The sequence below is a fragment of the Nuphar pumila genome, chromosome 2 (genome assembly GCF_984573655.1).
Source record: "Nuphar pumila chromosome 2, dmNupPumi1.hap1.1, whole genome shotgun sequence".
Taxonomy (NCBI): Eukaryota; Viridiplantae; Streptophyta; class Magnoliopsida; order Nymphaeales; family Nymphaeaceae; genus Nuphar; species Nuphar pumila.
This window is the reverse complement of record NC_143250.1, coordinates 66,022,560-66,049,327: the sequence shown is the minus strand read 5'-3', so window position 1 is coordinate 66,049,327 and position 26,768 is coordinate 66,022,560. Positions and strand designations below refer to the sequence as shown.

The 26,768-nt window shown below is 39.3% G+C and overlaps 1 protein-coding gene across 1 annotated transcript in view; it reads right to left on the bottom strand.

Annotated features, from left to right (window-relative positions):
* Nucleotides 1-26,768, bottom strand: part of LOC149845622 (polyribonucleotide nucleotidyltransferase 2, mitochondrial-like) — a 235,798-nt gene that overhangs the window by 84,041 nt on the left and 124,989 nt on the right. Inside the window, exons 12-14 of the mRNA XM_089997684.1 lie at nt 12,459-12,589; nt 12,145-12,364; nt 11,962-12,045 (exon numbers count right to left, since the gene is read on the bottom strand). Of these exons, the coding sequence (XP_089853810.1) occupies nt 11,962-12,045; nt 12,145-12,364; nt 12,459-12,589 (435 nt within the window). The remainder of the gene's footprint in view (nt 1-11,961; nt 12,046-12,144; nt 12,365-12,458; nt 12,590-26,768) is intronic.

Genomic DNA, 26,768 nt, shown 5'->3' with positions numbered 1-26,768 from the left:
TATCCCGAATGCACCGATTTGGGAGATCTGGCCGCTATCACTTTACAAGCTATACATTCCTGAAAATAGGATCGCGCCTAAGGCGATGTCTTTTGAGAACTGAAGTGCATAAGTGCGTGTCGTGGCTTGTAAGCCAAGTGAAACGATATACACTATACATTCGAAGCTGCACGCAGGGAGCGTAAGCTGACAAGAGGCAAACTCATGTACATACTAATACAAAGGCAAAACGAGGGACAAGACTCGGTGGGCGAAGCCGCACCGCGAGGGTAGAACGCTAAAGCTCCACACGAGGTATGAGATCATACCTCGATCATCGTAACGCACAAGCAGGCAAACCCGTAAGCAACTCGTGAGGTAAGAGATCCTATACTGACCACGCGAGTGTAAGGGACGACTCACGAGGCATGGGGTTGCACCTCGATAGATCAATAAACGCAAGTAGGAAAAGGAGCGTGCGACAAAGATAGGATACATGCACGAACAAGGCATATGCACGAAACGCAGCAACAAGGTAAAGACGAATACATACAAAAGGTAAGTGCAAGAGCAAGCACGACAGCACAGGAAAGTAAAATACGAAGAGTAAAGCAGAAGCAAAGCCATGGCGCATAAAGCGCAGGGCAACAAGTAAATACAAGAAGTAAAGTGCAAGAACGTAAAGAAGGACCAGGCATCCTGGAGAACAAGGCAAACATAAGCAAGTAAATGCCAAGACGCAAAGCGCAGGGCAGCAGGAAAGTAAAGTGCGAGAAAGTAGGGAGGACAAGGATCGCGAAACCGCGTCCTTGAGTTAAAAGACATGGAATGAAAAGCCTAGGCACATATAGCGCGGCGGCGACAGAAAGGAAAGTACAAGAAAGTAAAGAGGACAAGGATCGCGAAACCGCGTCCTTGAAGGTAAAGACATACGTATATATATTATACGTATACATATATCATCCTCTTTTAGTTATCTTTCTTATTTTAGCATTTATCAGTTCATTGTCCTTTCACGCAAGAATCCCCTACCTTAAGGGGTTGCGGGTCCTCGTACGCATGCAGCGTAGGCAAAGAAGAGCTCGAGCCACAGAGGGCGAGCTGGATCCACCGTTCAACCTGGAGATCTTAGAACATTAGTATATGCCTAAATAAACAAGCAACACAAGGCAGCAAGGCCTCCTTGCCTGCAGGAGGCAGATGCAGAAACTCTGCATCCTGCAGACAAGGGTGCCAGAGGCAGGGGTATCAGCCCTGCTTGGCAAAAGCTGCAGAGGCAGGGAGAAGGAGCTCCCTGTCTGCCAGCACAAAGAAAGGCAGGGGAGGGAGCAGAAGCTCCCTGCCACAACAAGGCAGGGGGGGGGACACCCCCTGTCAGAACACGAGACAGGGGCGCAGCCCCCCTGCCGGCAACAAGAACAAGGCAAGGGGGCAAAGCCCTTGCCAGAGAACAAAGATGCACACAGGGAAGCAGGGGGGCTTCGCCCCCTGCTGGCATGATGCAGGAGGCAGGGGGACAGAACCCCCTGCCGAAGAGCAACAGAGGGTGCAGGGGGGACTCCGCCCCCTGCAGGGGAAACAACAGGAGAGCAGGGGGCTTCAACCCCTGCTGAGGAAAAACAGAAGGCAGGGGAGGAGCCTCTCCCCCTACCAGAAACAACAAGGGAGCAAGGGGGCTCGGCCCCTGCCAGAAAACAAATGCAGGGGGCCTCGCCCCCTGCAGGCAAACACAAAAAGGAACAGGGGGAGAGGGACCCCCTGTCAACAAAACAAATGGCAGGGGGACGGAACCCCCTACCAGCACAACAAGGATGGCAGGGGGAAGCGGAGCCCCCTGCCGACAAAGCAAAAGAGGCAGGGGGCCGATCCCCCTACCGAGAAGCAACGGAGGGCAGGGGGAGCTCCCCCCCCCCCCCCTACCAGAAAACGATAGGAGTGCAGGGGGGCTCGCCCCCTACCGAGAACAAAGAAAGAGTGACAGGGGGCGGAACCCCCTGCCAAGAAGGGTCAACGACAGGGGGCTCAACCCCCTGTCGACCATCAGCAAACAGGGAGGCAGGGGGGGTTTTAACCCCCTGCCAACAAGTGGTGACGACAGGGGGCTCAGCCCCCCTGTCGATCCACCCAGCACAAAGGAGAACAAAGGGGAGGGTTATACCTCCGAAAAATCGCAGCAAACGGGGCCGTCGGAGGCTGGCGTCGACTGAGGTCACCGAACGGAGGGTAGTGGTGTTGCCGAAGTCGAAAAGGCTGTCGCCGGCACACGGGGTCCCTGGCACCACCGATGGCCAGACAAGGAGGGGACGAGCGGCGACCGGCGGCGAGTCGCCGGCACTCGGCGACTGCAGGGAGGAATAGCAGAGGGGTGACCGATGGCGACGAACCCTCGCTCGAAGGGTGAGAGGCGAAGAGGTGATGGCCGTGCTTGCAGGATACCGGCGCTCGGGGGGGGGTCGGCGGCGGCTCCCACGACACAGGGAACGAAAAGGGGGGTTCTGCCGGAGCTAAAAGGTCGTTGGTGGCCGACGCAGGGAGCAGAACAAGGGGGATGCTGAGGCTGCCGACTGTCGAAGGTCGTCGGCGCTCGAAGGCCACTGGGTCGCCGGAACTCAAAGGGGAGGCGAAGAGGGGAGTGCTCGCACCGTCGGGAGGCCGCAGGGAGGATCGCCGGTCGGAAACGCTCGCCGGCGTCTCCGATCGCCGGCGGGAGCGTGATGGGGGCGACGCAGAAGAGAGAGAAGGGGCGAGGGGGTTTGCCCCTCGCCCGAGACGCCTGCGTCTTTTTAAAAGACGCAGGTTCTCGAGAGTTCGAGAACCTGGGGCGCGGGTCGGCTCGAGCTCGGGTCCAGCCCGGATCCGGGCCCGACACAGGGGTCAGACCCTGACTCGCGTCTGACACGTGTCTGACGCGAGTCGGACACGATTTTTTTTTTCATGGTCTTTACATTGATTCTGGAGCAACAACCCCATGTTACTGGAGACACAGGTAAGCTTCTCAATCCTATTTCTTATTCTGGCAGAAACTGTATAGTCACTGGGGATGGATCCCATCACTCTATTTCTCATGTTGGAAATTCGGTTATCTCTATGTCCAAGTCCGTTCTCAAACTTTCCAGTGTTCTTCATGCCCCAAATATTAAAAAGAACATTGTTTTTGTTTCCAAGCTTGTTGATGATAATCATGTCTCTGTTGAATTCACTCCTTTTGTTCATGTGAAGTATCTTCATTCGAAGAAAACATTCGTTGAAGGCAAGCGACAGGGTAACATGTACGTTTTTCAAGAGGATTCTCCTGCATGTCGTCAGCCAATCAGTAATGCCTTGAAGCCTCCGTCTGTGTCTTCCCTTGTCTCATCTGATTTTCTTTTCAGTATCTCAGATTGTAATAAGCCAGATCTATGGCATTGTCGGTGTTAAAATATATGTAATACCTATATTTATATATATATATATATATATATATATAATATAGTTCTCATTCACTACCCGATAAGGGGTAGTTTTGTAATCTCGCCCAATAGGGGCATTTTAGACTTTTTCCTTTTCTTCTTTTTTTTCCTTTTTCTTTTTCTATTTTTTCCTTTTTCTTTTTTGTCTTTTTTTATTTCTTTTTGTGCATTTAATGCACAGCCATTGGGGGCCCCAACAAAGAGTCGTTGGGCCCCCAACGGTCACAATTGTGACCGTTGGGAGCCCAACGACTCCTTGTTGGGACTCCCAATGGTTCCTCTCTCTTGCTTTTCTCTAACTCTCCCTCACTCCTCTCTTGCCTATAAATAAGTGGGGTCTCCCCCTTTGTAAGGTGTGGCTTCTTCAAGCCCTTTTGTGCATTTATAAAATTTTATGCTTTCTAGCCATTATTGGTTTTTGTGTATGTCCTCTTTTGGACTTGTTCTTTGATTTCTATGTGTGAATGTCCATTGTAGGACATACATTTCTTTTCCGCATATTTCATTACATGGTATCAGAGCCTTGGTTGTGCTCTTGATTCATATTGCTAGTTGTCTTGTTTTATCTCTCTTTGTTTGTCCTCCATTCTTGATTATATAATGGAAGGAGAACAAAAGATTGATCTCTCCTTCAAGCTCAATGGTACTAACTACATGATGTGGGCCGCCGCCATGGAGAACAACCTCAAAGGTAAAAAGCTTTGGGGATACGTTATGGGCACCATTAGGGAACCTCAACTTCAACTTACGAAAATTGATGGTGATCAAGAAAAAGCTCTAGAAGGAAATGCTCGCATGAAAGCTATTGAAGATCACCAATCCAAGGTAGAAGATTGGGAAAGTAAGCATGCAAAAATTCTTGCATGGTTCATGAACAACGTGGAGTTAAAGATTTGCGCCAACATTGCTAAATTCCGCCTAGCAAATGAAGCATGGTTCTTTATGAAAGGTATGTATACCCAAAAAGACCTTGCTCGTCAATTCTTCATCCAAGAAAAAATTCGTACCATTAAGCAAGGTGAAATGAGTGTAAGAGATTACTATAGCACTCTTGGCCCTTTGTGGGATGAGCTATCCCTTCTTGAACCTAAATGGGTATCAAGTGAAGATGTTGAAATGAGGAGAGAACAAATGGAGAAAGAACACTTTTTCCAATTTTTACATGGGCTTAGGCCCGAATATGAACAAGTTAGGTCCTCCCTCCTTCATAGATCCAAACCACTTCCATTGGAAGATGCCATAGCCGAAATATGCCAAGAAGAAACACGTCTTGGCATGATTAAAGGAGGAGATGAAGTTCTTGCCGTGTCTAAACCCGGCAATCATATGAAAGCATATAAGCCTCCACACTTTGGGAGGCAAAATAACTATAATGGCAATTATAGGAAAGCCATTTGCCATCATTGTCAAGAACCGGGTCATATAAGACCTAATTGTCCAAAGATAAATGAACCTCCAAAAGGTAAAGTTGCTATTATTGAAGAAATCCCACAAAAGAAGGAGGAGACAATGAAAGGGAAAGAGTCCTTCTCCCTTGCTCAACTATCCGAAGCACTACAAATTCTACTCAAGTCGCCATCAACTTCGGGAGCCGCCATTGCCGCTTCTTCTCCTCCAGGTACGCCTTCTTGGATCCTTGACTCTAGAGCATCTTTTCATATGACCCCTATTGAAAATGGACTATCCAATGTATGTAGCAACTCCAAAAATTCCTTTGTTTCCACCGCCGATGGTACCTCTTTACAAGTTAAAAGTTTTGGAACCTTAGATTTTTCAAAAGATTTTTTTGTGCCAAATGTAAGAGTAGTACCTCAACTTAATTTAAATCTTTTATCGGTCTCCCAAATATGTGATCATGGATGTGAAATCTCCTTCTCAACCAAGGATTGTTCTATACAGGATCTCCAGTCCGGGAAGCGGATTGGGCAAGGCCATAGGAGGGGAGATCTCTACTACATGACCCACTTGAAACTTCCTACTAACTCATTTTGTAATCATGTCCAAGATAAAAATATAGAAACTTGGCATCAAAGACTTGGACATCCAAGCTTCTCAAAAATGTACTCCTTTGCCTTTGGAAAGAAATTTTGTAATGAGAAAATTTTGTTTGCAAGAGTTGTATTTTTTGAAAAATGAAATCCACCTCATTTCCAAAGAGAACATTTGTGTCAAAAAGACCCTTTGAATTAGTTCATTCGGATGTTTGGGGTCCTTCTCCGGTCATATCAAAAGGAGGATACTCATATTATGTTACTTTCATTGATGATTTCACTCGATATGTGTGGATCTATTTTCTCAATCTAAAATCCGAAGTTTTTAACTTCTTTAAAAAATTTCATATGATTGTCAAAAATCAATTTTCAACTAATATCTCCATTCTTCGATCCGACTCCGGTGGAGAATATCTATCAAATGAATTTCAAGAATATTTGGAAACCAATGGAATTTGTCATCAAAGGTCATGTCCTAGGACTCCCCAACAAAACGGTCTAGCCGAAAGAAAGCATAGACACATCTTGGAAACCACTAGGACTCTTCTTATTTTTAAAGAAATTCCAAAATGCTATTGGGCCGAAGCCGCCTTAACCTCCACTTATTTGATAAATAGAATGATATCCTCATCCCTACAAAATATATCTCCATATGAAAAACTTTTTGAAAGAACACCCGATTTTAATAGGTTAAGAATTTTTGGGTGTAAGTGCTTTGTCCTTACACATAAAAGAGATAAGTTATCTCCCAAGGCTATCGAATGTGTGTTCTTAGGATACGGAGAAAATCAAAAGGGTTTTAGGTGCTTCGATCCCAAAAGCAACAAACTATATGTATCCAAAAATGTTACATTTTTAGAAAATGAGAACGATTTTGAGAAAAATAAAGATATTGATGAAAGCGAATATGCTTTCTTATTTGATCTTCTCTCTCAAGAAGATGTGACTCCTCACAAAGAGGATGTTCCTAATGATTTAGAGGATACTCCTCTTAGTAATGTTGAAAATGCAAGTAATGATGTTGAAAATAGGTCCATTCAAACCTATGCTAGGCGTGGTCAAGAAACTCCCATTAGCGCTTTAGAAAAATATTCTCAAAATTCCAACATAGAAGAAACCTCTTTAAGGAGATCTAGCCGGATCTCCAATCCTCCTAATAGGTTTGTTTCCTATGAGTCCCTAACACCTAAATATAGGGCATGCCTAATTGCATTACACTCTTATCATGAACCGTCACACTATAATGAAGCCAAAAACATTCCTCAATGGGTTGAAGCCATGAAACTTGAACTTAGTGCCCTTGAAAAGGCTAAAACTTGGGAAATAACCTCATTACCCACTGGAAAGAAGTCTATTGGATGTAGATGGGTCTTCAAAATTAAAACTAAAAGTGATGGGTCATTAGAACGTTATAAAGCTAGGTTGGTAGCCAAAGGATATGCTCAAGAGTACGGAATAGACTATGAAGAAACCTTTGCTCCCGTAGCTAGAATGACTAGTGTTAGGACTCTTATTGCGGTTGCATCCGTTAAAAAATGGCCTATCTATCAATTGGATGTTAAGAACGCATTTCTTAATGGCGAACTAAGTGAAGAGGTCTATATGGATCCTCCACCAGGAGTATCTATTGGTGAAAACAAAATTCTTAAACTAAAAAAGGCACTATATGGGTTAAAACAAGCTCTGAAAGCTTGGCATGACAGATTTAGTACTGTAATGACTAGCTTAAATTTTCGTTCATGTTATACTGACACTGCGTTATTTGTGAAAAGTGCAGGGTCCTCTGTAGTTATTCTACTACTATATGTTGATGATATGATCATCACTGGAAGTGATGAGCATCACTGGAAGTGATGAGCATCACTGGAAGTGATGAGCATCACTGGAAGTGATGAGCAAGGAATCCATGATATTAAGAAAATTTTAAAAGAAAATTTTGACATGTCTGACCTTGGTTTCTTAAGATATTTTCTAGGTATTGAAGTTGCATATTCATCTCGAGGGTACATCCTCTCTCAGATGAAACTTGCTGCTGACATCTGTGCCAAGTCTGGAATTTCGGATGATAAGAAGACAGAAACCCCTGAGGTTATCAATGCAAAGCTGAGACTAGAAGATGGGACACTTCTTGAGAATCCTACTCCCTACCGTCAACTCGTTGGGTCTCTGACATACTTATCCATCACTCGGCCAGACATAGCTCATGCAGTTCACTCCGTCAGTCAGTTTCAACATGCACCTACAACTGTGCACATGAGTGCAGTCTTAAGAATTGTCAGATATATTAAAAACACCATAACTAAGGGAGTTTTTCTTTCATCTTCATCATCCCTTGATTTAATTGCTTATACAGATGCTGATTGGGGAGAAAATCCCAATGATAGAGTCTCAACCACTGGTTTTTGTGTTTTCCTAGGTGACTCTATGATTTCTTGGAGATGCAAGAAGCAGCATAAAGTATCATTGTCCTCAACTGAAGCGGAATATCGTGCAATGGCCACTACAACCATGGAGCTTGTGTGGCTTAGAAGTCTCCTCTGTGATATGGGCATCGTCATCTCAATTCCTTCGAAGATGTGTTGCGATAACAAGAGTGCTATCTATATTGCAAGCAACCACACCTTCCACGAGCGTACTAAACACATTGAGATGGATTGCCACTATGTTCGAGATGAATACCTAAAAGGAACCATAGCACTGCCCTATGTCACATCCGAGTACCAGTTGGCGGACTTTTTCACCAAAGCTCTTGCTGCTCCTCGTTTCATGTTTCTTCTCAACAAGCTTTCCGTTGTATCCCCGTAAAGCTTGAGGGAGGGTGTTAAAATATATGTAATACCTATATTTATATATATATATATATATATAATATAGTTCTCATTCACTACCCGATAAGGGGTAGTTTTGTAATCTCGCCCAATAGGGGCATTTTAGACTTTTTCCTTTCTTTTTTTTTCCTTTTTCTTTTTCTATTTTTTCCTTTTTCTTTTTTGTCTTTTTTTATTTCTTTTTGTGCATTTAATGCACAGCCATTGGGGGCCCCAACAAAGAGTCGTTGGGCCCCCAACGGTCACAATTGTGACCGTTGGGAGCCCAACGACTCCTTGTTGGGACTCCCAATGGTCCCTCTCTCTTGCTTTTCTCTAACTCTCCCTCACTCCTCTCTTGCCTATAAATAAGTGGGGTCTCCCCCTTTGTAAGGTGTGGCTTCTTCAAGCCCTTTTGTGCATTTATAAGATTTTATGCTTTCTAGCCATTATTGGCTTTTGTGTATGTCCTCTTTTGGACTTGTTCTTTGATTTCTATGTGTGAATGTCCATTGTAGGACATACATTTCTTTTCCGCATATTTCATTACAGTCGGTTGGGTCACTGTGGTGATCATTTTGTTAAAAAGCTTGTCACTAATAATCTTATTCCTAGTAAGAGTCTGAGTCTTGAAAAGAGTAAACAAAAATGTTCTAGTTGTCAACTATGTAAGAGCCATGTGCTCCCTTTTCATACTGTCGATAAAAAAGCTTCAAGGCCTTTTGAAATTGTTTGTTCGGATGTCTGGGGACCTGCTCCAGTCAATTCTTGTTTTGGTACTAGATATTATCTCATTTTTATTGATAACTATTCTCGTTATACGTGGATATTTTTTATGAAACATAAGTCAGAAACTTTCTACTTGTTTCAAAGATTTCACTCTTTTGTCAAGAACCAATTCTTCAAAAATATTCAGTATCTACAATCCGATGGGAGAGGTGAATTTTTTTCTAGTGACTTTATTAGTTTTCTCCAGAAAAATAGAATAGGACGAAAGGTGTCTTGCCCACACACCCCTTAGCAAAATGGAATTGCTGAGATGAAGCATCGACACATTGTGGAAACGACAATGAGCATGATGCACGATAGTAATTTACCCATAAATTTATGGACGGAAGCCTTCCATACTGCAGTTCATATTATAAATAGATTACCGATGAATATTTTGGAAAATAAATCTCCATATTTTACTCTACATGGAGTCCATCCCAATTACATGATCTACGTGTGTTTGGATGTGTATGTTATGCTCATGTTGACAACTCATTAAGGCACAAATTTCAAGATAATACTCTAAAGTGTAGATTTGAAGGATATGTAGATGACTACAAGGGTTACAGGTGTTATGATCCAAAGACAAAGCGCATCAAAGTCTCCAGACACGTCGTTTTTTATGAGGTGAATTTTAATTCTCATTCAGGCTTCACAGATTCCTCGTCGAGTGTTGTTGAATTCTATTATCCATGGTTGAGCTCAGAATTATTTACTGAAGCCGATATCAGTTATCCTGCAGAATGTAGGCAGGTAACAGAGAGAGTTGAACAACATGACAATTTGAGTCACCAGGAAAATGCAGAAGCCTCACCACAACCCGGCAAGTACAAGGACATTGTATATACTCGACAAGAACAACACAGGCCAACGGCCAGTATGCTTGGTCATGCATCCTCACAAAATTCTGATCTTAGAAAGTCCAATCGAATTCGACATCCAATTGAGAGATGGGTTACGAGAATTTCTCCATGGATTTCCAATTATTTTTAACTGCTTTGGACAAAGAGGATGAACCCATTACCTTTCACTAAGCAACACATTCTAGACGATGGGTTGAGGCCATGAATGATGAGATGGAGGCACTACATGAGTGTGGAACTTGAGAGATTGTTCCAAAACCATCAAATAGAAATGTTGTTGGGTCAAAATGGGTATACAAAATCAAATACAAGTCAGATGGCACCATTGAAAGATATAAGGCGAGGCTTGTGGCCAAAGGCTTCACCCAAGAACAAGGACTAGATTATGATGAAACTTTTAGTCATGTTATAAAGATGGGGACAATTCGGCTTATTCTCTCTCTAGCCGTTGAACATGGATGGGCACTAAGCCAACTTGATGTTAAAAATGCCTTTCTTCACGGTGATCTAAAGGAGGAAGTTTACATGGAGCAGCCCACAGGATATGCTGAAGGAGATCAACAAAGGTATGCATGTAAGTTAAGAAGGGCAATTTATGGATTGAAACAAGCATCATGTTCTTGGTTTGACAGTTATTCGGTAGCAATACAGAAGCACCGTTTTTCATGATCACTCTTAGATCATTCTTTGTTTATATTTAGACAGGGAGATGTAATCACCTTGTTGCTCATATATGTTGATGATATTGTTATTACTGGGAACTCTAGAGATCATATTGAAAAGGTCAAACAACTTCTAAGTCAAAGGTTTAAGATGAAAGACTTAGGGGAGCTGCGGTATTTTCTTGGAATTCAGGTTGACAGAAAATCAAATGCCCTAAGTCTCACTCAACACAAATACACCATGGATATCTTAACAAAGGCAGGTATGAAAGAATGTAAACCTCTGAACACTCCATGCATCCTTCACCAGAAGTTAAGCTCAAAAGATGAAGATTTATATGAAGATCCTACACGATATCAAAGCTTGGTTGGCATGCTCCAGTATCTCACTTTTACTCGACCTGACATAGTTTTCTTGGTCAATCAAGTCTCACAATTTATGCATGAACCCAGGGTAGGGCATATGGAAGCCATTAAAAGGATCCTTCGATATTTAAAAGAGACGATTGGAGATGGTCTTCTGTATAAACTGAGCTTGTCAAGAACGACCAAACATGAGATTATTGTTTACAGCGATGTTGATTGGGGAGGAGATCCAAATGAACGAAGGTCAATTTCAGGTTATTGTATTTATATTGGGTTGAACTTAATATCATGGAGCAGTAAAAAACAAAAGGTTGTTGCAAGATCAAGTATAGAAGCCGAATATAGATCAATGGTTGCTGCCACTGCTGAAGCCACTTGGATAAGACATATATTGACTGAAGTGGGATAACATATTTCACGAACACTCTTATTGTGTGACAATCAGAGTGCGATTAATATGTCTTTCAACCCCATTCATCATAGTTGGGCTAAACATATTGAAATAGACAAGCATTTTGTGAGGCAAAAGGTAGAAGACAAGGAGGTTGAACCTCAATTTGTAAGAACTGAAGATCAAGTTGCAAACTTATTCACCAAAGGGTTAACGAAGGACAAGTTTTGGATACAAAAGGGCAAGTTGTCCATGGTACAAGGCCACGTACAACTTGAGGGAGGGTGAAAAGATAACGTTAGTTTTCATTTGTATGTATCTTGGACTGGATCCTTAAGATCCCGATCCAATCATTTATGCTTAATATTCCAGACGTCACTTGTAGGTGGACATGTTATAATTTTTTAATTATTGTTAAGGGTAAACTTGTACCCTAATATGTCTTGTAATACCTATATATTCAATGAGAAAGGATGCCCAGCGTGCGTGTTCCCTCTCTGTTTCGTGTATTCCCCTTTTCCTATTGTCTTTCTGTCTTCTACAGGTAAAAGATTGGAGATCTGAAAATCTGACACACCCATCATATTTTCTGTTACAAAGTGTTGTCATCAAGGAACAAAAGGAAATAGGTATTCTAGCATTTAAGAAGAATTTTATATTTTAAAGAAGAATGCATGAATACCTGTTTCTTCTTCAATTTTTTTCAATCGACAACCATGACGCCCAATCAGGCACCAAAGAGATCCCTTCTTGTACTCCAACGTTGCTGTCATAATACAAGATTGCTCAAAACAATAATTTAGACAGACAAAATGTGCTAGTGTTACCACCAAAGTATGAATTTAAAAAGATCAAAACATCCAACCTAAACGAGGGCAGTTTTCATCTTTTTGGTTGCGTGACTCATTTATCTCATGCTCCATGTGGTCAAGGATGAGCCTACGAGCTCTCAAAGAAGGCTCTAAGGATTCACATATTATGTGGAGAGGAATACCAGCAGGTTTTATATCTAACTGTGCTGCAGTTATCCCATTTCTTGTACCAGCAATTTTAAAATCCATGTCACCTAAGTGATCTTCAAGGCCCTGCAGTAATTTTAAATGGATAACATTGGATTGGTTTATAATTCTACAAAGGACCTGATTAGATAAAAATTAAGCATCATATCATGGTACTCACTAGTATATCAGTCAATATACGGTAATCTTTAATAATGCCAGTAGAAGGTTCCACATCACTAAAGAGCCCAACAGAAACGCCAGCCACATGTTTGCGTAATGGAACACCTGCATCCATCAAAGCCATGCTACCTACAAGAAGATGTAAAAAACTTCTCAAACAGAGAAACAACCTCATTCATACAACATAGCACCAAATTTCTCAGCTCAACATACTCGCACCTAGAGATTCTGAAAATTAACCAACGTCAATTCAAAAGAGCCAAAACATAAACCATGTCTAAGGCCTTTCAACACTTGGGCAACATCCAAAACCACATAAGACCCAGCAAGGACCTCCATAGATTTCAGATCAAAACTTAGAAAACTAATTAATGCCAAGTAGTGCAGCAAGAGAAGAGCATGATGCATACACACACAGAAATATACACCATTTGGAATGTAGAAGATACTGTTAAGAAGTGAGACGTAGATCCATTTATAAATAAAAAAATCACAAAACTACCCTTGCCAGTGACAATTATGCAAAGCACTGCTATGAATTTCATAAATTGGTAGGAGCAAAAAGTATGTTAACTTGTTATTTCCTACAAAAAGCATCATATACTTACAATGTCAATATACTTTAATCTCAAAAAAAATTAATGTTTAAATACAAAGTTGTCAGAATTTGGAAAAAATTTAAATGAATTAGCAGAAGGTATTACAGAAGCTAGAAAAATCCATGCCTTAGAGAGATCAGCAAAAGCCACATTGAGCAAAAGGCCAGCTCCAGTTGAATCATGTGCATGTTCAAGCCTTGAGCTATAGATATTCAACATTTAAAGCCACCATAACTCATATTGACCACAAGGTCAACACCTCTAGCTAATCATATGCATGTCCAGGAATTAAGTGTTAAAATATGTGTACTCATACACATATATGTATGTTGAAATATAATCCTTAAATGTACAAGTATATATTTATATATATATATATATAAAGATACGTATACATATATATATATATGTATACGTATCTCTATTTATATATATATATATATATTTTTTCTCTTCCTAAAATACCCTCAAGGGTATTCTTGTAATTTGTCATTTTACGCATATTCCAATTGGAATATGCATGTAATTTTTCTTTTATTTTTTAGTTTCTTTTTTTATTATTTTTGTGGTTTGCACCACCTAGGGAGGCTCCCCAAAGAGTCGTTGGGGAGCCCCCAATGGTCACAAATGTGACCGTTGGGGGCTCCCAACGACTCCTTTGGGAGCCCCCTATGTGGCTCCTCTCCTGTGTTATAAATAGGGGTCTCCCCCTTTGTATTCTTTACTCCTTGGAGGAGCATTTGCTCCATTGTATAGGGTTTTTACCCTCTTCTTCCTTTTTCTTCAATAATATTCAACTTATGACTTTAAGTCATATTTACCCCTTTTATGGGTTTATGTATTAGCACATGATGTGCTTGTGTTGTTCCATTGAGTGGGTTTATTTGCACTTCATGGGCATGTGTATGGGTTCATTATTGAACCTAATATATTCAAAGTCACTTTCTAGCATGGTATCAAAGCAAGGTTGAGATCGAGTTGCTCTTTGGTGCATCAGGAAGCGTGGTATTCAAGAAATTTTTAAAGAAAAATGGTGAAGTATTTATTTCTCTCTCTTTTCTTTCTTAAAGTTATTTGGTATGCATTCTATTTCTTTAAGTATTGTATGAAGAATTTAATATGTTTTTTTGTGTACTCTTTGTCATTATGTCTTTTTATAAAAATTTGAGTTACTTGATACTCTATTGAATCTTTTTCGTATACATACTTTTTCGTATATTTTTCTTTGAAAAAATTGAAAATGATAACTTGTTTGGCGAAAAATTAGATATATGATTGCTCAAAACTTAATGGGTCAGTAAAGATTTATGACCATTGGAGCCTTGAATTTATATTTTAAACCTAACTTTGTTTATAAGAATACCTTTTATATATGGTAAGTCTTTAAAGAAAGGTATGTTAAGATTAAAATGTTTGTGAGATGTAGTTTTTCGAAAAATGCTTGGCATATATGAAAAATTCCTTAATAAGTTTTGATTCATTTACCTAATGTGTCGTTTTTATATGAGCAACATTTAATTAAGAAAGTTTTTTTATAATTCCGGTTGAATTAAGTTTTAAAATAGTCTTATGGAATATGGTGATTTTCTTTGCATCTTTATACTCTTAAAAGATTTTTCAATTTGATTTAAAGAGCTTGTCTCATTATAAAATTTATGGTCTTCACTAATGTTTGTTGCGTACTTATTACATTAGGAGTTGGTAATAATCTATTAAGTCATGTTTTTTGATAAAACTTAAGAGCTTTTGAATTTTTCCTCAATAAATGTTTAATTTTATAGATTTATGCCATAGTACAATCTTACTTTATCATAAGGTTTTTTAACAAATCTATTATTCTTCTTTGTTGGGATTTCTCTCACTTTAGTGGAGTTTCCCCCTTCTTTGGGAATTTTGTGTGTTTTGAGCTCTCTTTAAGGAGCTTTTCGGTCCTTATGATCTTCTTGTGAGTATATACTCTTTTATAAAGATTTCATGGTTGTTGTGAGAAGATTGTTTGTATCTTTTCCCTTGCATAATATCCTTCAAAGATTCATTAATACTTGTAACCCTTTGTGGATCTTTTGAGATTGGTTGTGAGCATCATTTTTTAAGTTACAATAGTGGATTTCATAAGATTTTCAAACTTCACCATCTTTATGAATGCCTATATTGGCCTAAGTTTGTTATTTGCTCATTCAAGATTATTGTCATTTAAAAATCTTGCATTGCATAAAAGTGCATCTATTATCATTTGGTGTGCATTTAATTGCACTTTATATCTATCATAGTTGAGGCTTGTTTTTGACTTTTTGATTATTCCAAATCGGTTCTTACGCATGATGTTGCTTAATATTTCATAATTGTGTTAGTTGCATAATAAGTCTTTTTTGTATAAATGACTTCTTTTGAAGATTAAGCATAATTCATGTTTATGCAAAATTGTTGTTATAAAGCATATTATTGTGATTGATTATATTGGACCTTTGATTCAATTTTTAATCGGTTCCCTTTTCTTTGAAAAATGATTCCTAAAGTGTTTATTGCCTTTTTGTAGCATTTATATTTGTCCATCATATGTTTTTTTAATGCATCATTGTTTTGGCCTTATTATTGTTATATTAGAGATGTTTGTTGAGGTGAGTTACGGGCACCTCGTGTTATATCATTCTAGATTGTTCATTTGCCATATTATAGATGGTTGTTGAGGTGAGTTATGGGCACCTTGGGACTCTAAAATGATTTGTTATATGATCTCTAATTATGAGTGTGTCACTCATTTTTTCTCTTTTGGCCATTGATCTAATGGATGCTCTCATTTACATGTAAATGTGATGGATATATGGTGTTTGAAACCTTAAATGTTTTAAGGTATATTAAAATCAAGGTTTTGGGGATTATTGCCCAACCTTTTATTGTTTATGAATCATGTAAGTGCATTTGCACATTTATGTTTTGTGCTTTTGTGCACAAGAGTTCTTGGTGTGTGTATTTATTCCAAAATGATATTGTTATGGGTATTCTTTTTGAAGAATATTATTTCAAGGTTTTATTTATATGTTTTTCATTACAAGTTTTATTGCATCAAAAGTCTTCTCCTTTTATGCCCCTTATCTAAGTGTCATCATATGTAGACAAGAATTTTATTACACCTTCGTGTGTTGGTAGCCCTTTGTTGGCTTTTTTGTTTTCTTGGTCTAGTAGCTAAACACACTTGTCTTGAGTGTTATTATATGTAGACAAGGCACGTTGATTCACACCATGGTGTGTGATTTTAGCCTATGTTGGCATTTGTGTCCTTGTTCTAGTCGCTGAGATGTATGCCCATGGTTGGCTTCTTTCACTCATTTCAAGTGTCATCTTATGTAGACAAGAGATGTATTGTGTTTTAGCCCATGGTTGGCTTGATACTCTTGATCTAGTAGCTGAACATACTTGGTCTTGAGTGTATTTTTACGTAGACAAGAGATGCTTTTGGTCCATGTTGACGGGTATTCTCTTGTTCTTGTCGTTGATGCACTCATTTCAAGTATTATTACATGTAGACAAGAGGTTCTTTGGCACACCTTTGTGTGTGTCTTTGGCCTTTAATGGCATTATATTTATTCTTGATCTAGTAGCTTATACACTTGATTTATGGGCTTTTGGAGGACTAATGAGGTAGTTGCTTGTAATGGATGAACTATTGTTGAAATTTATGAAATTTCATTCATATGTCGCTTTCTTTTAGATACAAGTGAATCATATATTTGATATGCATATTTTAAAATCAAATTGATATTTTTTGCCACTTTTGTATTTGATATGAAAAATGAGTTTTTTGTCATTTGAGTGAGATTTTTCTAAATGTATAAGGTTCTCTACTCAAATATCACTCATTATTTTGCCTCCTAAATGGATTTAAAACCTTTTGAACTCTTGTGTTCATTTTAGTATGCTTGGAGACTTCGTTTCTCTTGTTTGGCACTTCATTACATGTTTGGAGCATGTTTATTAATGATTCCTTTAAGTATTAATTCATTTCATGATAGTATATGCATATGCTTTTTATGGCCTTTTAGGCTCTCATTCAATAAAGCATATGTAACTTATGCCTCTTCGTAGGCTTACTGTGGTGTCCCTTAGGGGACCATTGTGTTATTCCCCATTATGGGGTTATGTTTGTCCAATGTTGGACCTTATGAATGCATTATGCATTCTTGCAATTCATTTCCGTATAATTTGCTTTCGCTCACTCTTTAACATGATGTATGATTTTGAAACTTTGGTTTTCTAAATTTACTTTTCATGCTAAAATAATTATCCTATCATGTGCTTCAAATTTCTATGCATAAGTTATATTTTTGCACCATTGTTTTGCGGATGTGTCATCCGATATGGTTTCAATTAATCTTGTTAGAAATGTTTCATTTGAGTAAAGTGCAAAGATATGTTTTACTTGTTTTTTTGTTGTTGTTCTACAGGATCTTGGAGATAGGATAAAAGGAAGTACCCCGGATGGATCGAGACATATGTTCACCATTAGAAGGCAATTGGAAGAAGGCATTTACAAGTTTCAATAGCATCCTTACGGAAGCCTCTTGGAGTCTTGCGCCTTTTTTCAATCTTTTCGTTTCCCCGCAAAGATTGAGGGGGGGTGTTAAAATATGTGTACTCATACACATATATGTATGTTGAAATATAATTCTTAAATGTACAAGTATATATTTATATATATATATATATAAAGATACGTATACATATATGTATACGTATCTCTATTTATATATATATAAATACATATTTTTTCTCTTCCTAAAATACCCTTAAGGGTATTCTTGTAATTTGTCATTTTACGCATATTCCAATTGGAATATGCATGTAATTTTTCTTTTATTTTTTAGTTTCTTTTTTTATTATTTTTTGTGGTTTGCGCCACCTAGGGAGGCTCCCCAAAGAGTCGTTGGGGGCTCCCAACGACTCCTTTGGGAGCCCCCTATGTGGCTCCTCTCTTGTGTTATAAATAGAGGTCTCCCCCTTTGTATTCTTTACTCCTTGGAGGAGCATTTGCTCCATTGTATAGGGTTTTTACCCTCTTCTTCCTTTTTCTTCAATAATATTCAACTTATGACTTTAAGTCATATTTACCCCTTTTATGGGTTTATGTATTAGCACATGATGTGCTTGTGTTGTTCCATTGAGTGGGTTTATTTGCACTTCATGGGCATGTGTATGGGTTCATTATTGAACCTAATATATTCAAAGTCACTTTCTAACATTAAGGTATAGTAATGTTTACTAGGCATACAACGAAGGAACTGGGTGTTAAGAATATAATGAATCCAGATCCAAATACACATGTAGAAGTCGTGTATTCAGCTCCTCAACAAGAGGGGTAAAATTGTAATGTTCCCTATATATATATATATATATATATACAGCAAAGGAGATGTCACCCTAGTTTTGACAGGGTCGACTATTGTGGTGCAGCAGCTTTCTCTATTCTTCTTCCTCTTGTTTGTTTGCTGTACAGGAAACTTCTTCCAACAGTTTCTCACATGGTATCAGAGATCCGAAGAGGTAAGCTCCATTAAGCATTGGTTCCAAACAAAAACTCCTTTCAAAATCTCATTCTTTCACCTCTATCGTTCTTCCTATCCCTCTTTATCGCTAGATTCAAAAAAAAAAAACTGCATCACATCAGATTTGATAAAGTTTAATAAAAAAAAGAAAGGGATTAAATTTATTCACATCCCTTTTCTTGGAGTCGGATCTGATCAACCCTTTTCTTGGAGTCGGATCTGATAAAAAAATATGATCTTCTTCCATCACGTCATCGACTTTTGTTGATCACGGCAGTTTAAAAAAAAAAACAAATTCGTTGCGTGATCGTTTCCTCTTGATCACATCAGCCCCTAAAACAATTTTATTAATATTTCGTGACTGATTTCTCTAGATCATGTCCAACCTGACCTTTTCTTTTAGATCATGTCAAGTCCAATCTAACTTGTTCCCTGGGTATCTTTGATTCTTAACCTTGTGTTTCTGTTGTTCCTGCAAAAAAAAAGGGACAGTTTGATTTTGATTGGGAACCCAGCAGGTCTTTTTCATTACCTCTGAAAATTTCCTTCTTGCTCTTCTTTCTTCTTCTTTGTTTCTACGTTCCTTTCATTACTTCCTGTTTCAATCCAATGGCTGATATCAATGCATCCTTTCTCAGCCATCGCATTACTGAGAAACTCGATTCTTCCAATTTTATTAACTGGAAGAAACAAATCATTCCTTTTCTTTGCAGCCATGATTCATTATGGGGCACCTCGATGGGTCGATTACTGTGCCTTTGGAATTTGTTTCCTAAACAGCTATAGTACAGGATGGGAGCTCAGAGAAAGTCTCAACCACTATGGTTTGGAATACCGAATTTATTTCTTGGTAAAAACAGGACCAGTCTGTTGTAGCCTTCATTACGACTATCTTTTCTCGCGAAGTTTTGCTTCATATTCTGTTAGAAGTTCCTGCAAAAGAGTTGTGGAACGTTCTTCACAAGTGATATGAGGAAATTTTAACTCAAAAGGTTTTTCAGTTAAAAGCAGAGTTTGCAGATCTAAAAAAGGGTGATTCCAACCTTGTTGAATATCTCATTTTGTCAGAGAAACAGGTAGAGGCTAAAGAAATCCACACACTCTTTATTCGAGGAGAGGACCAGGTACTTGAACTTTTCACTAAGGCTCTTACTGCAAACCGACATTGGTTGTTGAAGCCCAAACTGTCCAAGGTTCTTCACCATGCTCAGTTTGAGGGGGCGTGTTAAGAATATAATGGATTCAAATAGATCAAGATGCAGATCCAGATCCAAATACACATGTAGAAGTTGTCTATTCAGCTCCTCAATAAGAGGGGTAAAATTGTAATGTTCCCTACATATATTCAATAAAGGATACATCACCCTAGTTTTGACAGGGTCGACTATTGTGGTGCAGTAGCTTTCTCTATTCTTCTTCCTCTTGTTTGTTTTCTGTGCAGGAAACTTCTTCCAACGGTTTCTCACACTAAGGCCAGCTCGCATCTCCAATGACAAGGTTAAATGAGAGGTGCTGTGTTTCATCAAAACAAAGTAAACAGGTTCCATGACTATTATGGGATACAAATTTTGTCTTAAGTCTATTTTTGTCCTTATGCATATTTCCACATGTTTTATTGTCATGTACATAGTTGACATTTTTTATATACAGGGGTAATTTTGTCGTAGCATTCTAATGAGAATAGAAAAGGGAATGGGCCAAAAACCTTGACCCCTATTTCTCATCCATTTTCCTTCCATTCTTTCCTCTTCTCTCTTCTTCTTCTTCTTCTCCTCACTCATGACTGTTATTTAAACAAAAAACAGGTTTCAGTTAGAGATTTATTATTCTCTGATCCGGAATGAGTTTGGGTCTAGGTTTTCGCCTGTAGACAACCAACACATATGTGCACCTACAGTAAAAATCATAGACCTAAATTCATTGTATACAGGTCATGACTATAAATTTTGTTAATGCAGTTCCAAAGTTGAAACTCTTGTTTGCATACATGTCATGGTTTAGAAAGTGAACCAGTTGTCATGAATGGGTTCTAGAGTTGGACCAGATGAACACAAACTTTGTTAGAGTATAATGTGTGAGCCTAATGAAACTATGTGGTTGTACCTTTACTTGTGAGCAGGTGTTGATTCATATGCTAAATTTTTTTCTTAACATGCTAAAATGAATTGCATGCTTTATTAATATGCTTGTATGATGACATGATATACAACATGATAATATGACATGCAGCATGAAGTTATGATAATGTAATATGATGTCCTGGCATACATCTTGATGATATATGTTGTGGTTATGTGTTATGAGACATGAAATACATGCTTACACGTGTGAATGCTCATGAGTGAACTTATGGTTCAAGAAACCGATTTAGTACTATGAGAGCACGAATTTGATACATTGCATACGCTTATGTTTGATATGTTGTAAGACATAAGAATGCATGTATGCACATGTTGATGAATAGATTTGTGATTCAAGGAACCAATGTGGTGTCATGGGTGCACAAATACGTATAGCATGTGATATTATTATGTTGTATGGTATGAAAAATATGCATACACACGGGATCGCTCATGAATGAGCAAGGGGTGCCGAAAGTGCTAAAAGGGAGCCCTCATCCTCCTGTGCAGGCCTGTCATCGAACGAAAGAGAGAGAGAGAGAGGGGAGAGAGAGGGAGAGCAAAAAAGAGATTTCAGAAAAAGGTCGTCAGTCCATCGTGTCTGCACCTTTCATTCTATTTAAAAGTTAAGAGTATAAAACTAGGGTACAGAAATACCCCTTAACAACATGCTAATTTACATTAAACACTAATTGGATCTGGACCCGATCCATTATATAAGTGGATCGGGTCAGCCATATACACAATGACGACACGACTTCTTTTCAGCCTCTCTCAAGTTGTGCATGGTGTTGAACCATGAACAACTTGTTTTTCAGAAACCAAAATCTATCCTTTGTCAACCCATTAGTGAGGATGTCAGCAACTTGTTCTTCAGTTGGCACATACATGGGCTCAATCTCTTTGTCTTCAACCTTTTTTCTAAAAAAATGTTGATTTATTTCAATGTGCTTTACTCGACTATGGTGGATGGGATTGAAGGACATGTTGCTGGCACTTTGATTGTCACACAACAACAGTGATCGAGCAATCGGTTCTCCCATTTCTGTCAGGAGATGTCTTATCCATGTAGCTTCGGCCGTGGCAGTGGCCATCAATCTGTATTCAGCCTCAGTGCTTGATCTAGCAACCGCCTTTTGTTTTCTACTGCTCCAGGATACCAAGTTTGGCCCAATGAAGCTGCAATAACCGGATATTGATCGTCGTTCGTCTAGATCACCCGCCCAATCAGCATCAGCATAAGTGACGATCTTATGGCCCTCACGATCCCCGCCTGATCTAAGTCTCTTTTCTTGTATACCAGCTCATCACCAACTGTACCCTTCAGGTAACAAAGTATACGTTTGACTGCTTCCATATGTGACATACGAGGTTCATGCATAAACTGGGATACCTGATTAACCGAATATACTATGTCAGGTCTAGTAAAAGTCAGGTATTGCAACATGCCAACTAAGCTACAATACTTAGTGGGATCTCCATATATATCCCCTTCCTTTGAACTCAGTTTCTGATGAATGACACTTGGAGTTGTTAACGACTTACAATCTGTCATGCCTGCTCTGCTAAGAATGTTCAACGTGTATTTGTGTTGAGTAAGGGTGAGTGTATCATTTCTTTTATGAACTTCTACCCCAAGAAAATATCGCAGCTCTCCCAAATCTTTCATCTTAAATCTCTGATTTAATAACTTCTTCACCTGCTCAATGTGACTTTTACAGTTCCCTGTGATGATGATGTCATCTACATATATTAATAGAAGAGTAGTGACTCCTTGTTCATTGTGAATAAATAATGAGTGATCCAGAAGGGACTGAGAGAAGTCATGCTACTGTATTTCTAGAGAAAAACTATCGAACCAAGAACGAGAAGCTTGTTTCAAACCATAGAGGGCTCTCTTTAACTTGCATACATATTTTTTGGTGTCTCGTTCTGCATATCCAGTGGGTTGTTCCATGTAGACCTCCTCTTTTAAATCCCCGTGCAGAAATGCATTCTTTACATCCAGCTGGCTCAATGTCCATCCATGTTTAATGGCTAGACTCAACACAATGCGAATGGTCCCCATTTTGACTACAGGACTGAAAGTTTCATCAAAGTCTTGGCCTTCCTCTTGTGTGAATCCCTTGGCTACAAGTCTAGCCTTATACCTTTCGATGCTTCCGTCTGGTTTATACTTTATCTTGTACACCCATTTTGACCCAACAACAATTCTGTTTAGTGGTCTAGGTACAATCTCCCATGTCCCACATTCATGTAAGGCCTCCATTTCTTCATTCATTGCTTCTACCCATCTTCTAGAGCTCGCAACTTGATAGAACATGAGGGGCTCATTCTCTTTACTTATGGATGTCAAGAACAATTGAAAATCCAGTAAAAAAAATTTATAACTTACCCACCTGTCAAGCGGATGTCGAATCCGTGAGGATCTTCTGATATCCATCGTCTGCGAAGCGGATGGTCCAGATGGATCTGTACTCGTGCAAGAAATGAATGAGGGTTCTTTCTCTCGCCGGGTGTACACAATACCCTTATACCTTGTTGGCTCCAAGTCATGTGTAACATTCTCCTCCGTTTGAGTTTCATTGGCCGATTCCTCGTGTTTCCTTCTGACTGCAATTTTCTGAGCAGTCTACTTTACCATTGGAAAAGAGTTCTGAATTTAACCATGGGTAGTATACCTCAATGCTAGGGCTTGAGTTATCAACATGAAGGATTGAATTAGCATCCTGACCATCAAAGTTCATTTCATCAAAAATTACATTCCTTGATATTTTGACACGCTTACTCAAGGGATCATAGCACATGTATCCTTTGTAGTCTTCTGCATATCCTATAAACCTGCATTTTAAAGCTTTATCTTGGAACTTGTGCCTGAGTGAGTTGTCAATATGAACATAGCAAACAGATCCAAACACACGTAATTCATGATAATCAGGTTGTATGCCAAAAAGAGAGAAATATGGTGACTTATTTTCTAAGATACTCATGGGCAATCGATTTATCACATGAATTCTGGAGTGAAAAGCCTCAGTCCATAATGATACAGGGAGGTTGCTCCCGTGCATCATGCTTATTGCAGTCTCAACAATGTGTTGATGCTTCCTCTCAGCCATCCCATTTTGTTGAGGTGTATGCGAGCAAGACACTCTTCTCTTTATCCCATTATGTTGAAGGAAACTAACAAAGTCACTCGAGGAGAATTCACCTCCTCCATCACACTGGAAATTGAGAATGTTGGTAGAGAAATGATTTTGAACAAAAAAATGAAATCTCTGGAACAATCCAAAGACTTCTGATTTGTGCTTCATAAAAAATATCCAAGTATAACGTGAGTAACTACCAATGAAGATAAGATAGTATTTACTGTTAGAAAGAGAAGTAAGTGGGGCAGGACCCCAGACATCTGAACAAATGACCTCAAATGGACTTGAAGCTCTTTTATTAATGGAAATAAATGGTAAAACATGACTCTTACATAAATGACAGCTAAAACACTTTGTATCAACGACTTCTGAACTCAGACTGGACTTAGGGATGAGATTATTCGAGACAAGTTTTTCAATAAAATTGTGACCACAATGGCCAAGACGACTATGCCAAAGTCTTGGCTTATTACATTCTGAAATAGTAAATATAAAATCAGGATCAAAAAAATGATGTTGGTGAAGCTTCAAGGATGAATAGTTGGAATGAATGAAGGAAGGATCTTCTTGAAAGATGTACATATTGCCTCATCGTTTTCCTTCAGCGAATGTCTTCCTCGTGCAAAGGTCCTTAACATAAACAGAAGAGGGAGTAAATTCAACTGAAGCATTAGCACCATCAACAAGTTTTGAGACAAAAACAATGTTCTTTTGAATATTAGGTGCATGGATGACACTTGGAAATTTAAGAGAGGACTTTGACATGTGTATAATGGCATTTCCAGTATGTGAGATTGCGTGATGAGATCCATCCCCTGTGACTATACTGTTCTTACCAACATAAGGAGTGAGAGACAAGAGTTTACCTACATCACCCGTGACATGAGTAGCTGCTCCGGAGTCGACATACCAAATTCCTTTGTCATTTTGCTTCATATTCAATCCTGCCAAGGCTGCCAACAACAACTTTTTTACTTCTCCATCCTTCCTAGCCTCCGCTTGTGGAGCTTTCCCTTTGTTTTGAGGGTTAAACCAACAATTCGCTTTAATGTGCCCTTTCTTGTTGCATAGGAAACATGTGGGAATGGGTCTTTGTCCTTGCATATTGGGTGTTGGAAGTATGCCACGACCTCCATAGGTATTTCTCCCTTGGCCTCCTTTTCCTCGAAAAGAACTTCCTCGTCCTCGACCATAACTCATTCCCATAGCCAGCACATCTTGTGTTCCTGAATGCCCATGAGAATCTTCAGAAGATCCTTTCAGAGTCATCTCATATTGTAATAATTTCCCACGAAGATCTTCAAACTTTGGAAGTTCTGGTAAATATAGTAAGGTTGTCGTCATAACATGATAGTCTGGCCCCAATCCACTTAAGGTTTGTTGTACTTTATCCTTTTCACTAACAAGACACCCAACAACAGCCAGTTGGTCTGTGATGCTTTTCATTTTATTCAGGTATTCCATAATGGACATGGAATCTTTCTTCAGCATTTGAAACACTCGCTTAAGAAACATAATTCTTGCCTCAGAAATTTGAGAATATGTTTGAACTAGCATATCCCACAGTTTCTTGGCCGAACAATCATCAGGAAGAGCAATAAGGACCTCTTGTGAGAGAGTTGAAGTGATGTATGCCACTAGCGATTGATCCCTTTTCATCCAAGCAACATATTCTGGATTCTTGACTAGAACAACAGATTGTTCTTCTTTATCGTCCGCTTTTTCCTGCGAAAGGAATTCTGGAGGAGGTGGAACTGATCCATCCAGATGACCAGAGAGATCCTGACTCTTTATAAATGGGATGATCTGTCTTTTCCAGGTTAAGAAATTGAGGTTATTCAGCTTTTTAGAAACTAGTTAACCGAGAAAACTTGAGGACAGACATGATTGCCCATGAGTAAAATCCATTTGAGGGAAAATCTGAACTGACACTTAGGTATATAAAAAAAACAAAACAAAACAGCGGGTTCGTCTAACAGGACACTCGGCTGACAGGTGACAAAAAGAAGATGCTGCAGAGAGCTCGGCTAACAGGCTGATGTACCAGGTGATACTTGGCAGTCAGAAAAACAAAAATAATCTCAGAAACAATGAAAACAACATAGATTAAAATGAGGAATCACAGATTAACAGGTGCTCGGCAGACAGAAAAACAAAAATAATCTCAGAAACAACGAAAACATCAGAGATTAAAATGAGGAATCATAGATTAACAAAGATTAACACGTGCAGATTGTAGAAAATCAAAGGAATCACAGTGATCTGAAAAAAAAGAAACAGATTTACGTCACCACAGAGGTCGAGTTTTCTCACAGCAAGAAAGGGGAGGAATCACAAGGATGTTTCCATATGTACTCGGCTGAAGGATGACGAAGGAAGACTCAGTGACAGGCTTGGCTCAGCGACTGACAGGTTGGAATGGAACAGGCGTGATTCTGGATGACTGAAAACAGAGCAGGCGTGATGGAGAAACTCGTCAGACTTGCAGATCGTGGCTGAAGAAACTCGTCTGATTCTGGGTGGAGAAGGCTCGATCAGACTCGGCAGATCGTGGCCTTCTAAACCAGGTTTTGATACCATGTTAAAAGGGAGCCCTCATCCTCCTGTGCAGGCCTGTCATCGAACGAAAGAGAGAGAGGGGGGAGAGAGAGAGAAAAAAAAAGAGATTTCAGAAAAAGGTCGTCAGTCCATCGTGGCTGCACCTTTCATTCTATTTAAAAGTTAAGAGTATAAAACTAGGGTACAGAAATACCCCTTAACAACATGCTAATTTACATTAAACACTAATTGGATCTGGACCCGATCCATTATATAAGTGGATCGGGTCAGCCATATACACAATGACGACACAACTTCTTTTCAGAAAGTGCACCAAGATATGAAAATAAGTGCATACATGCACA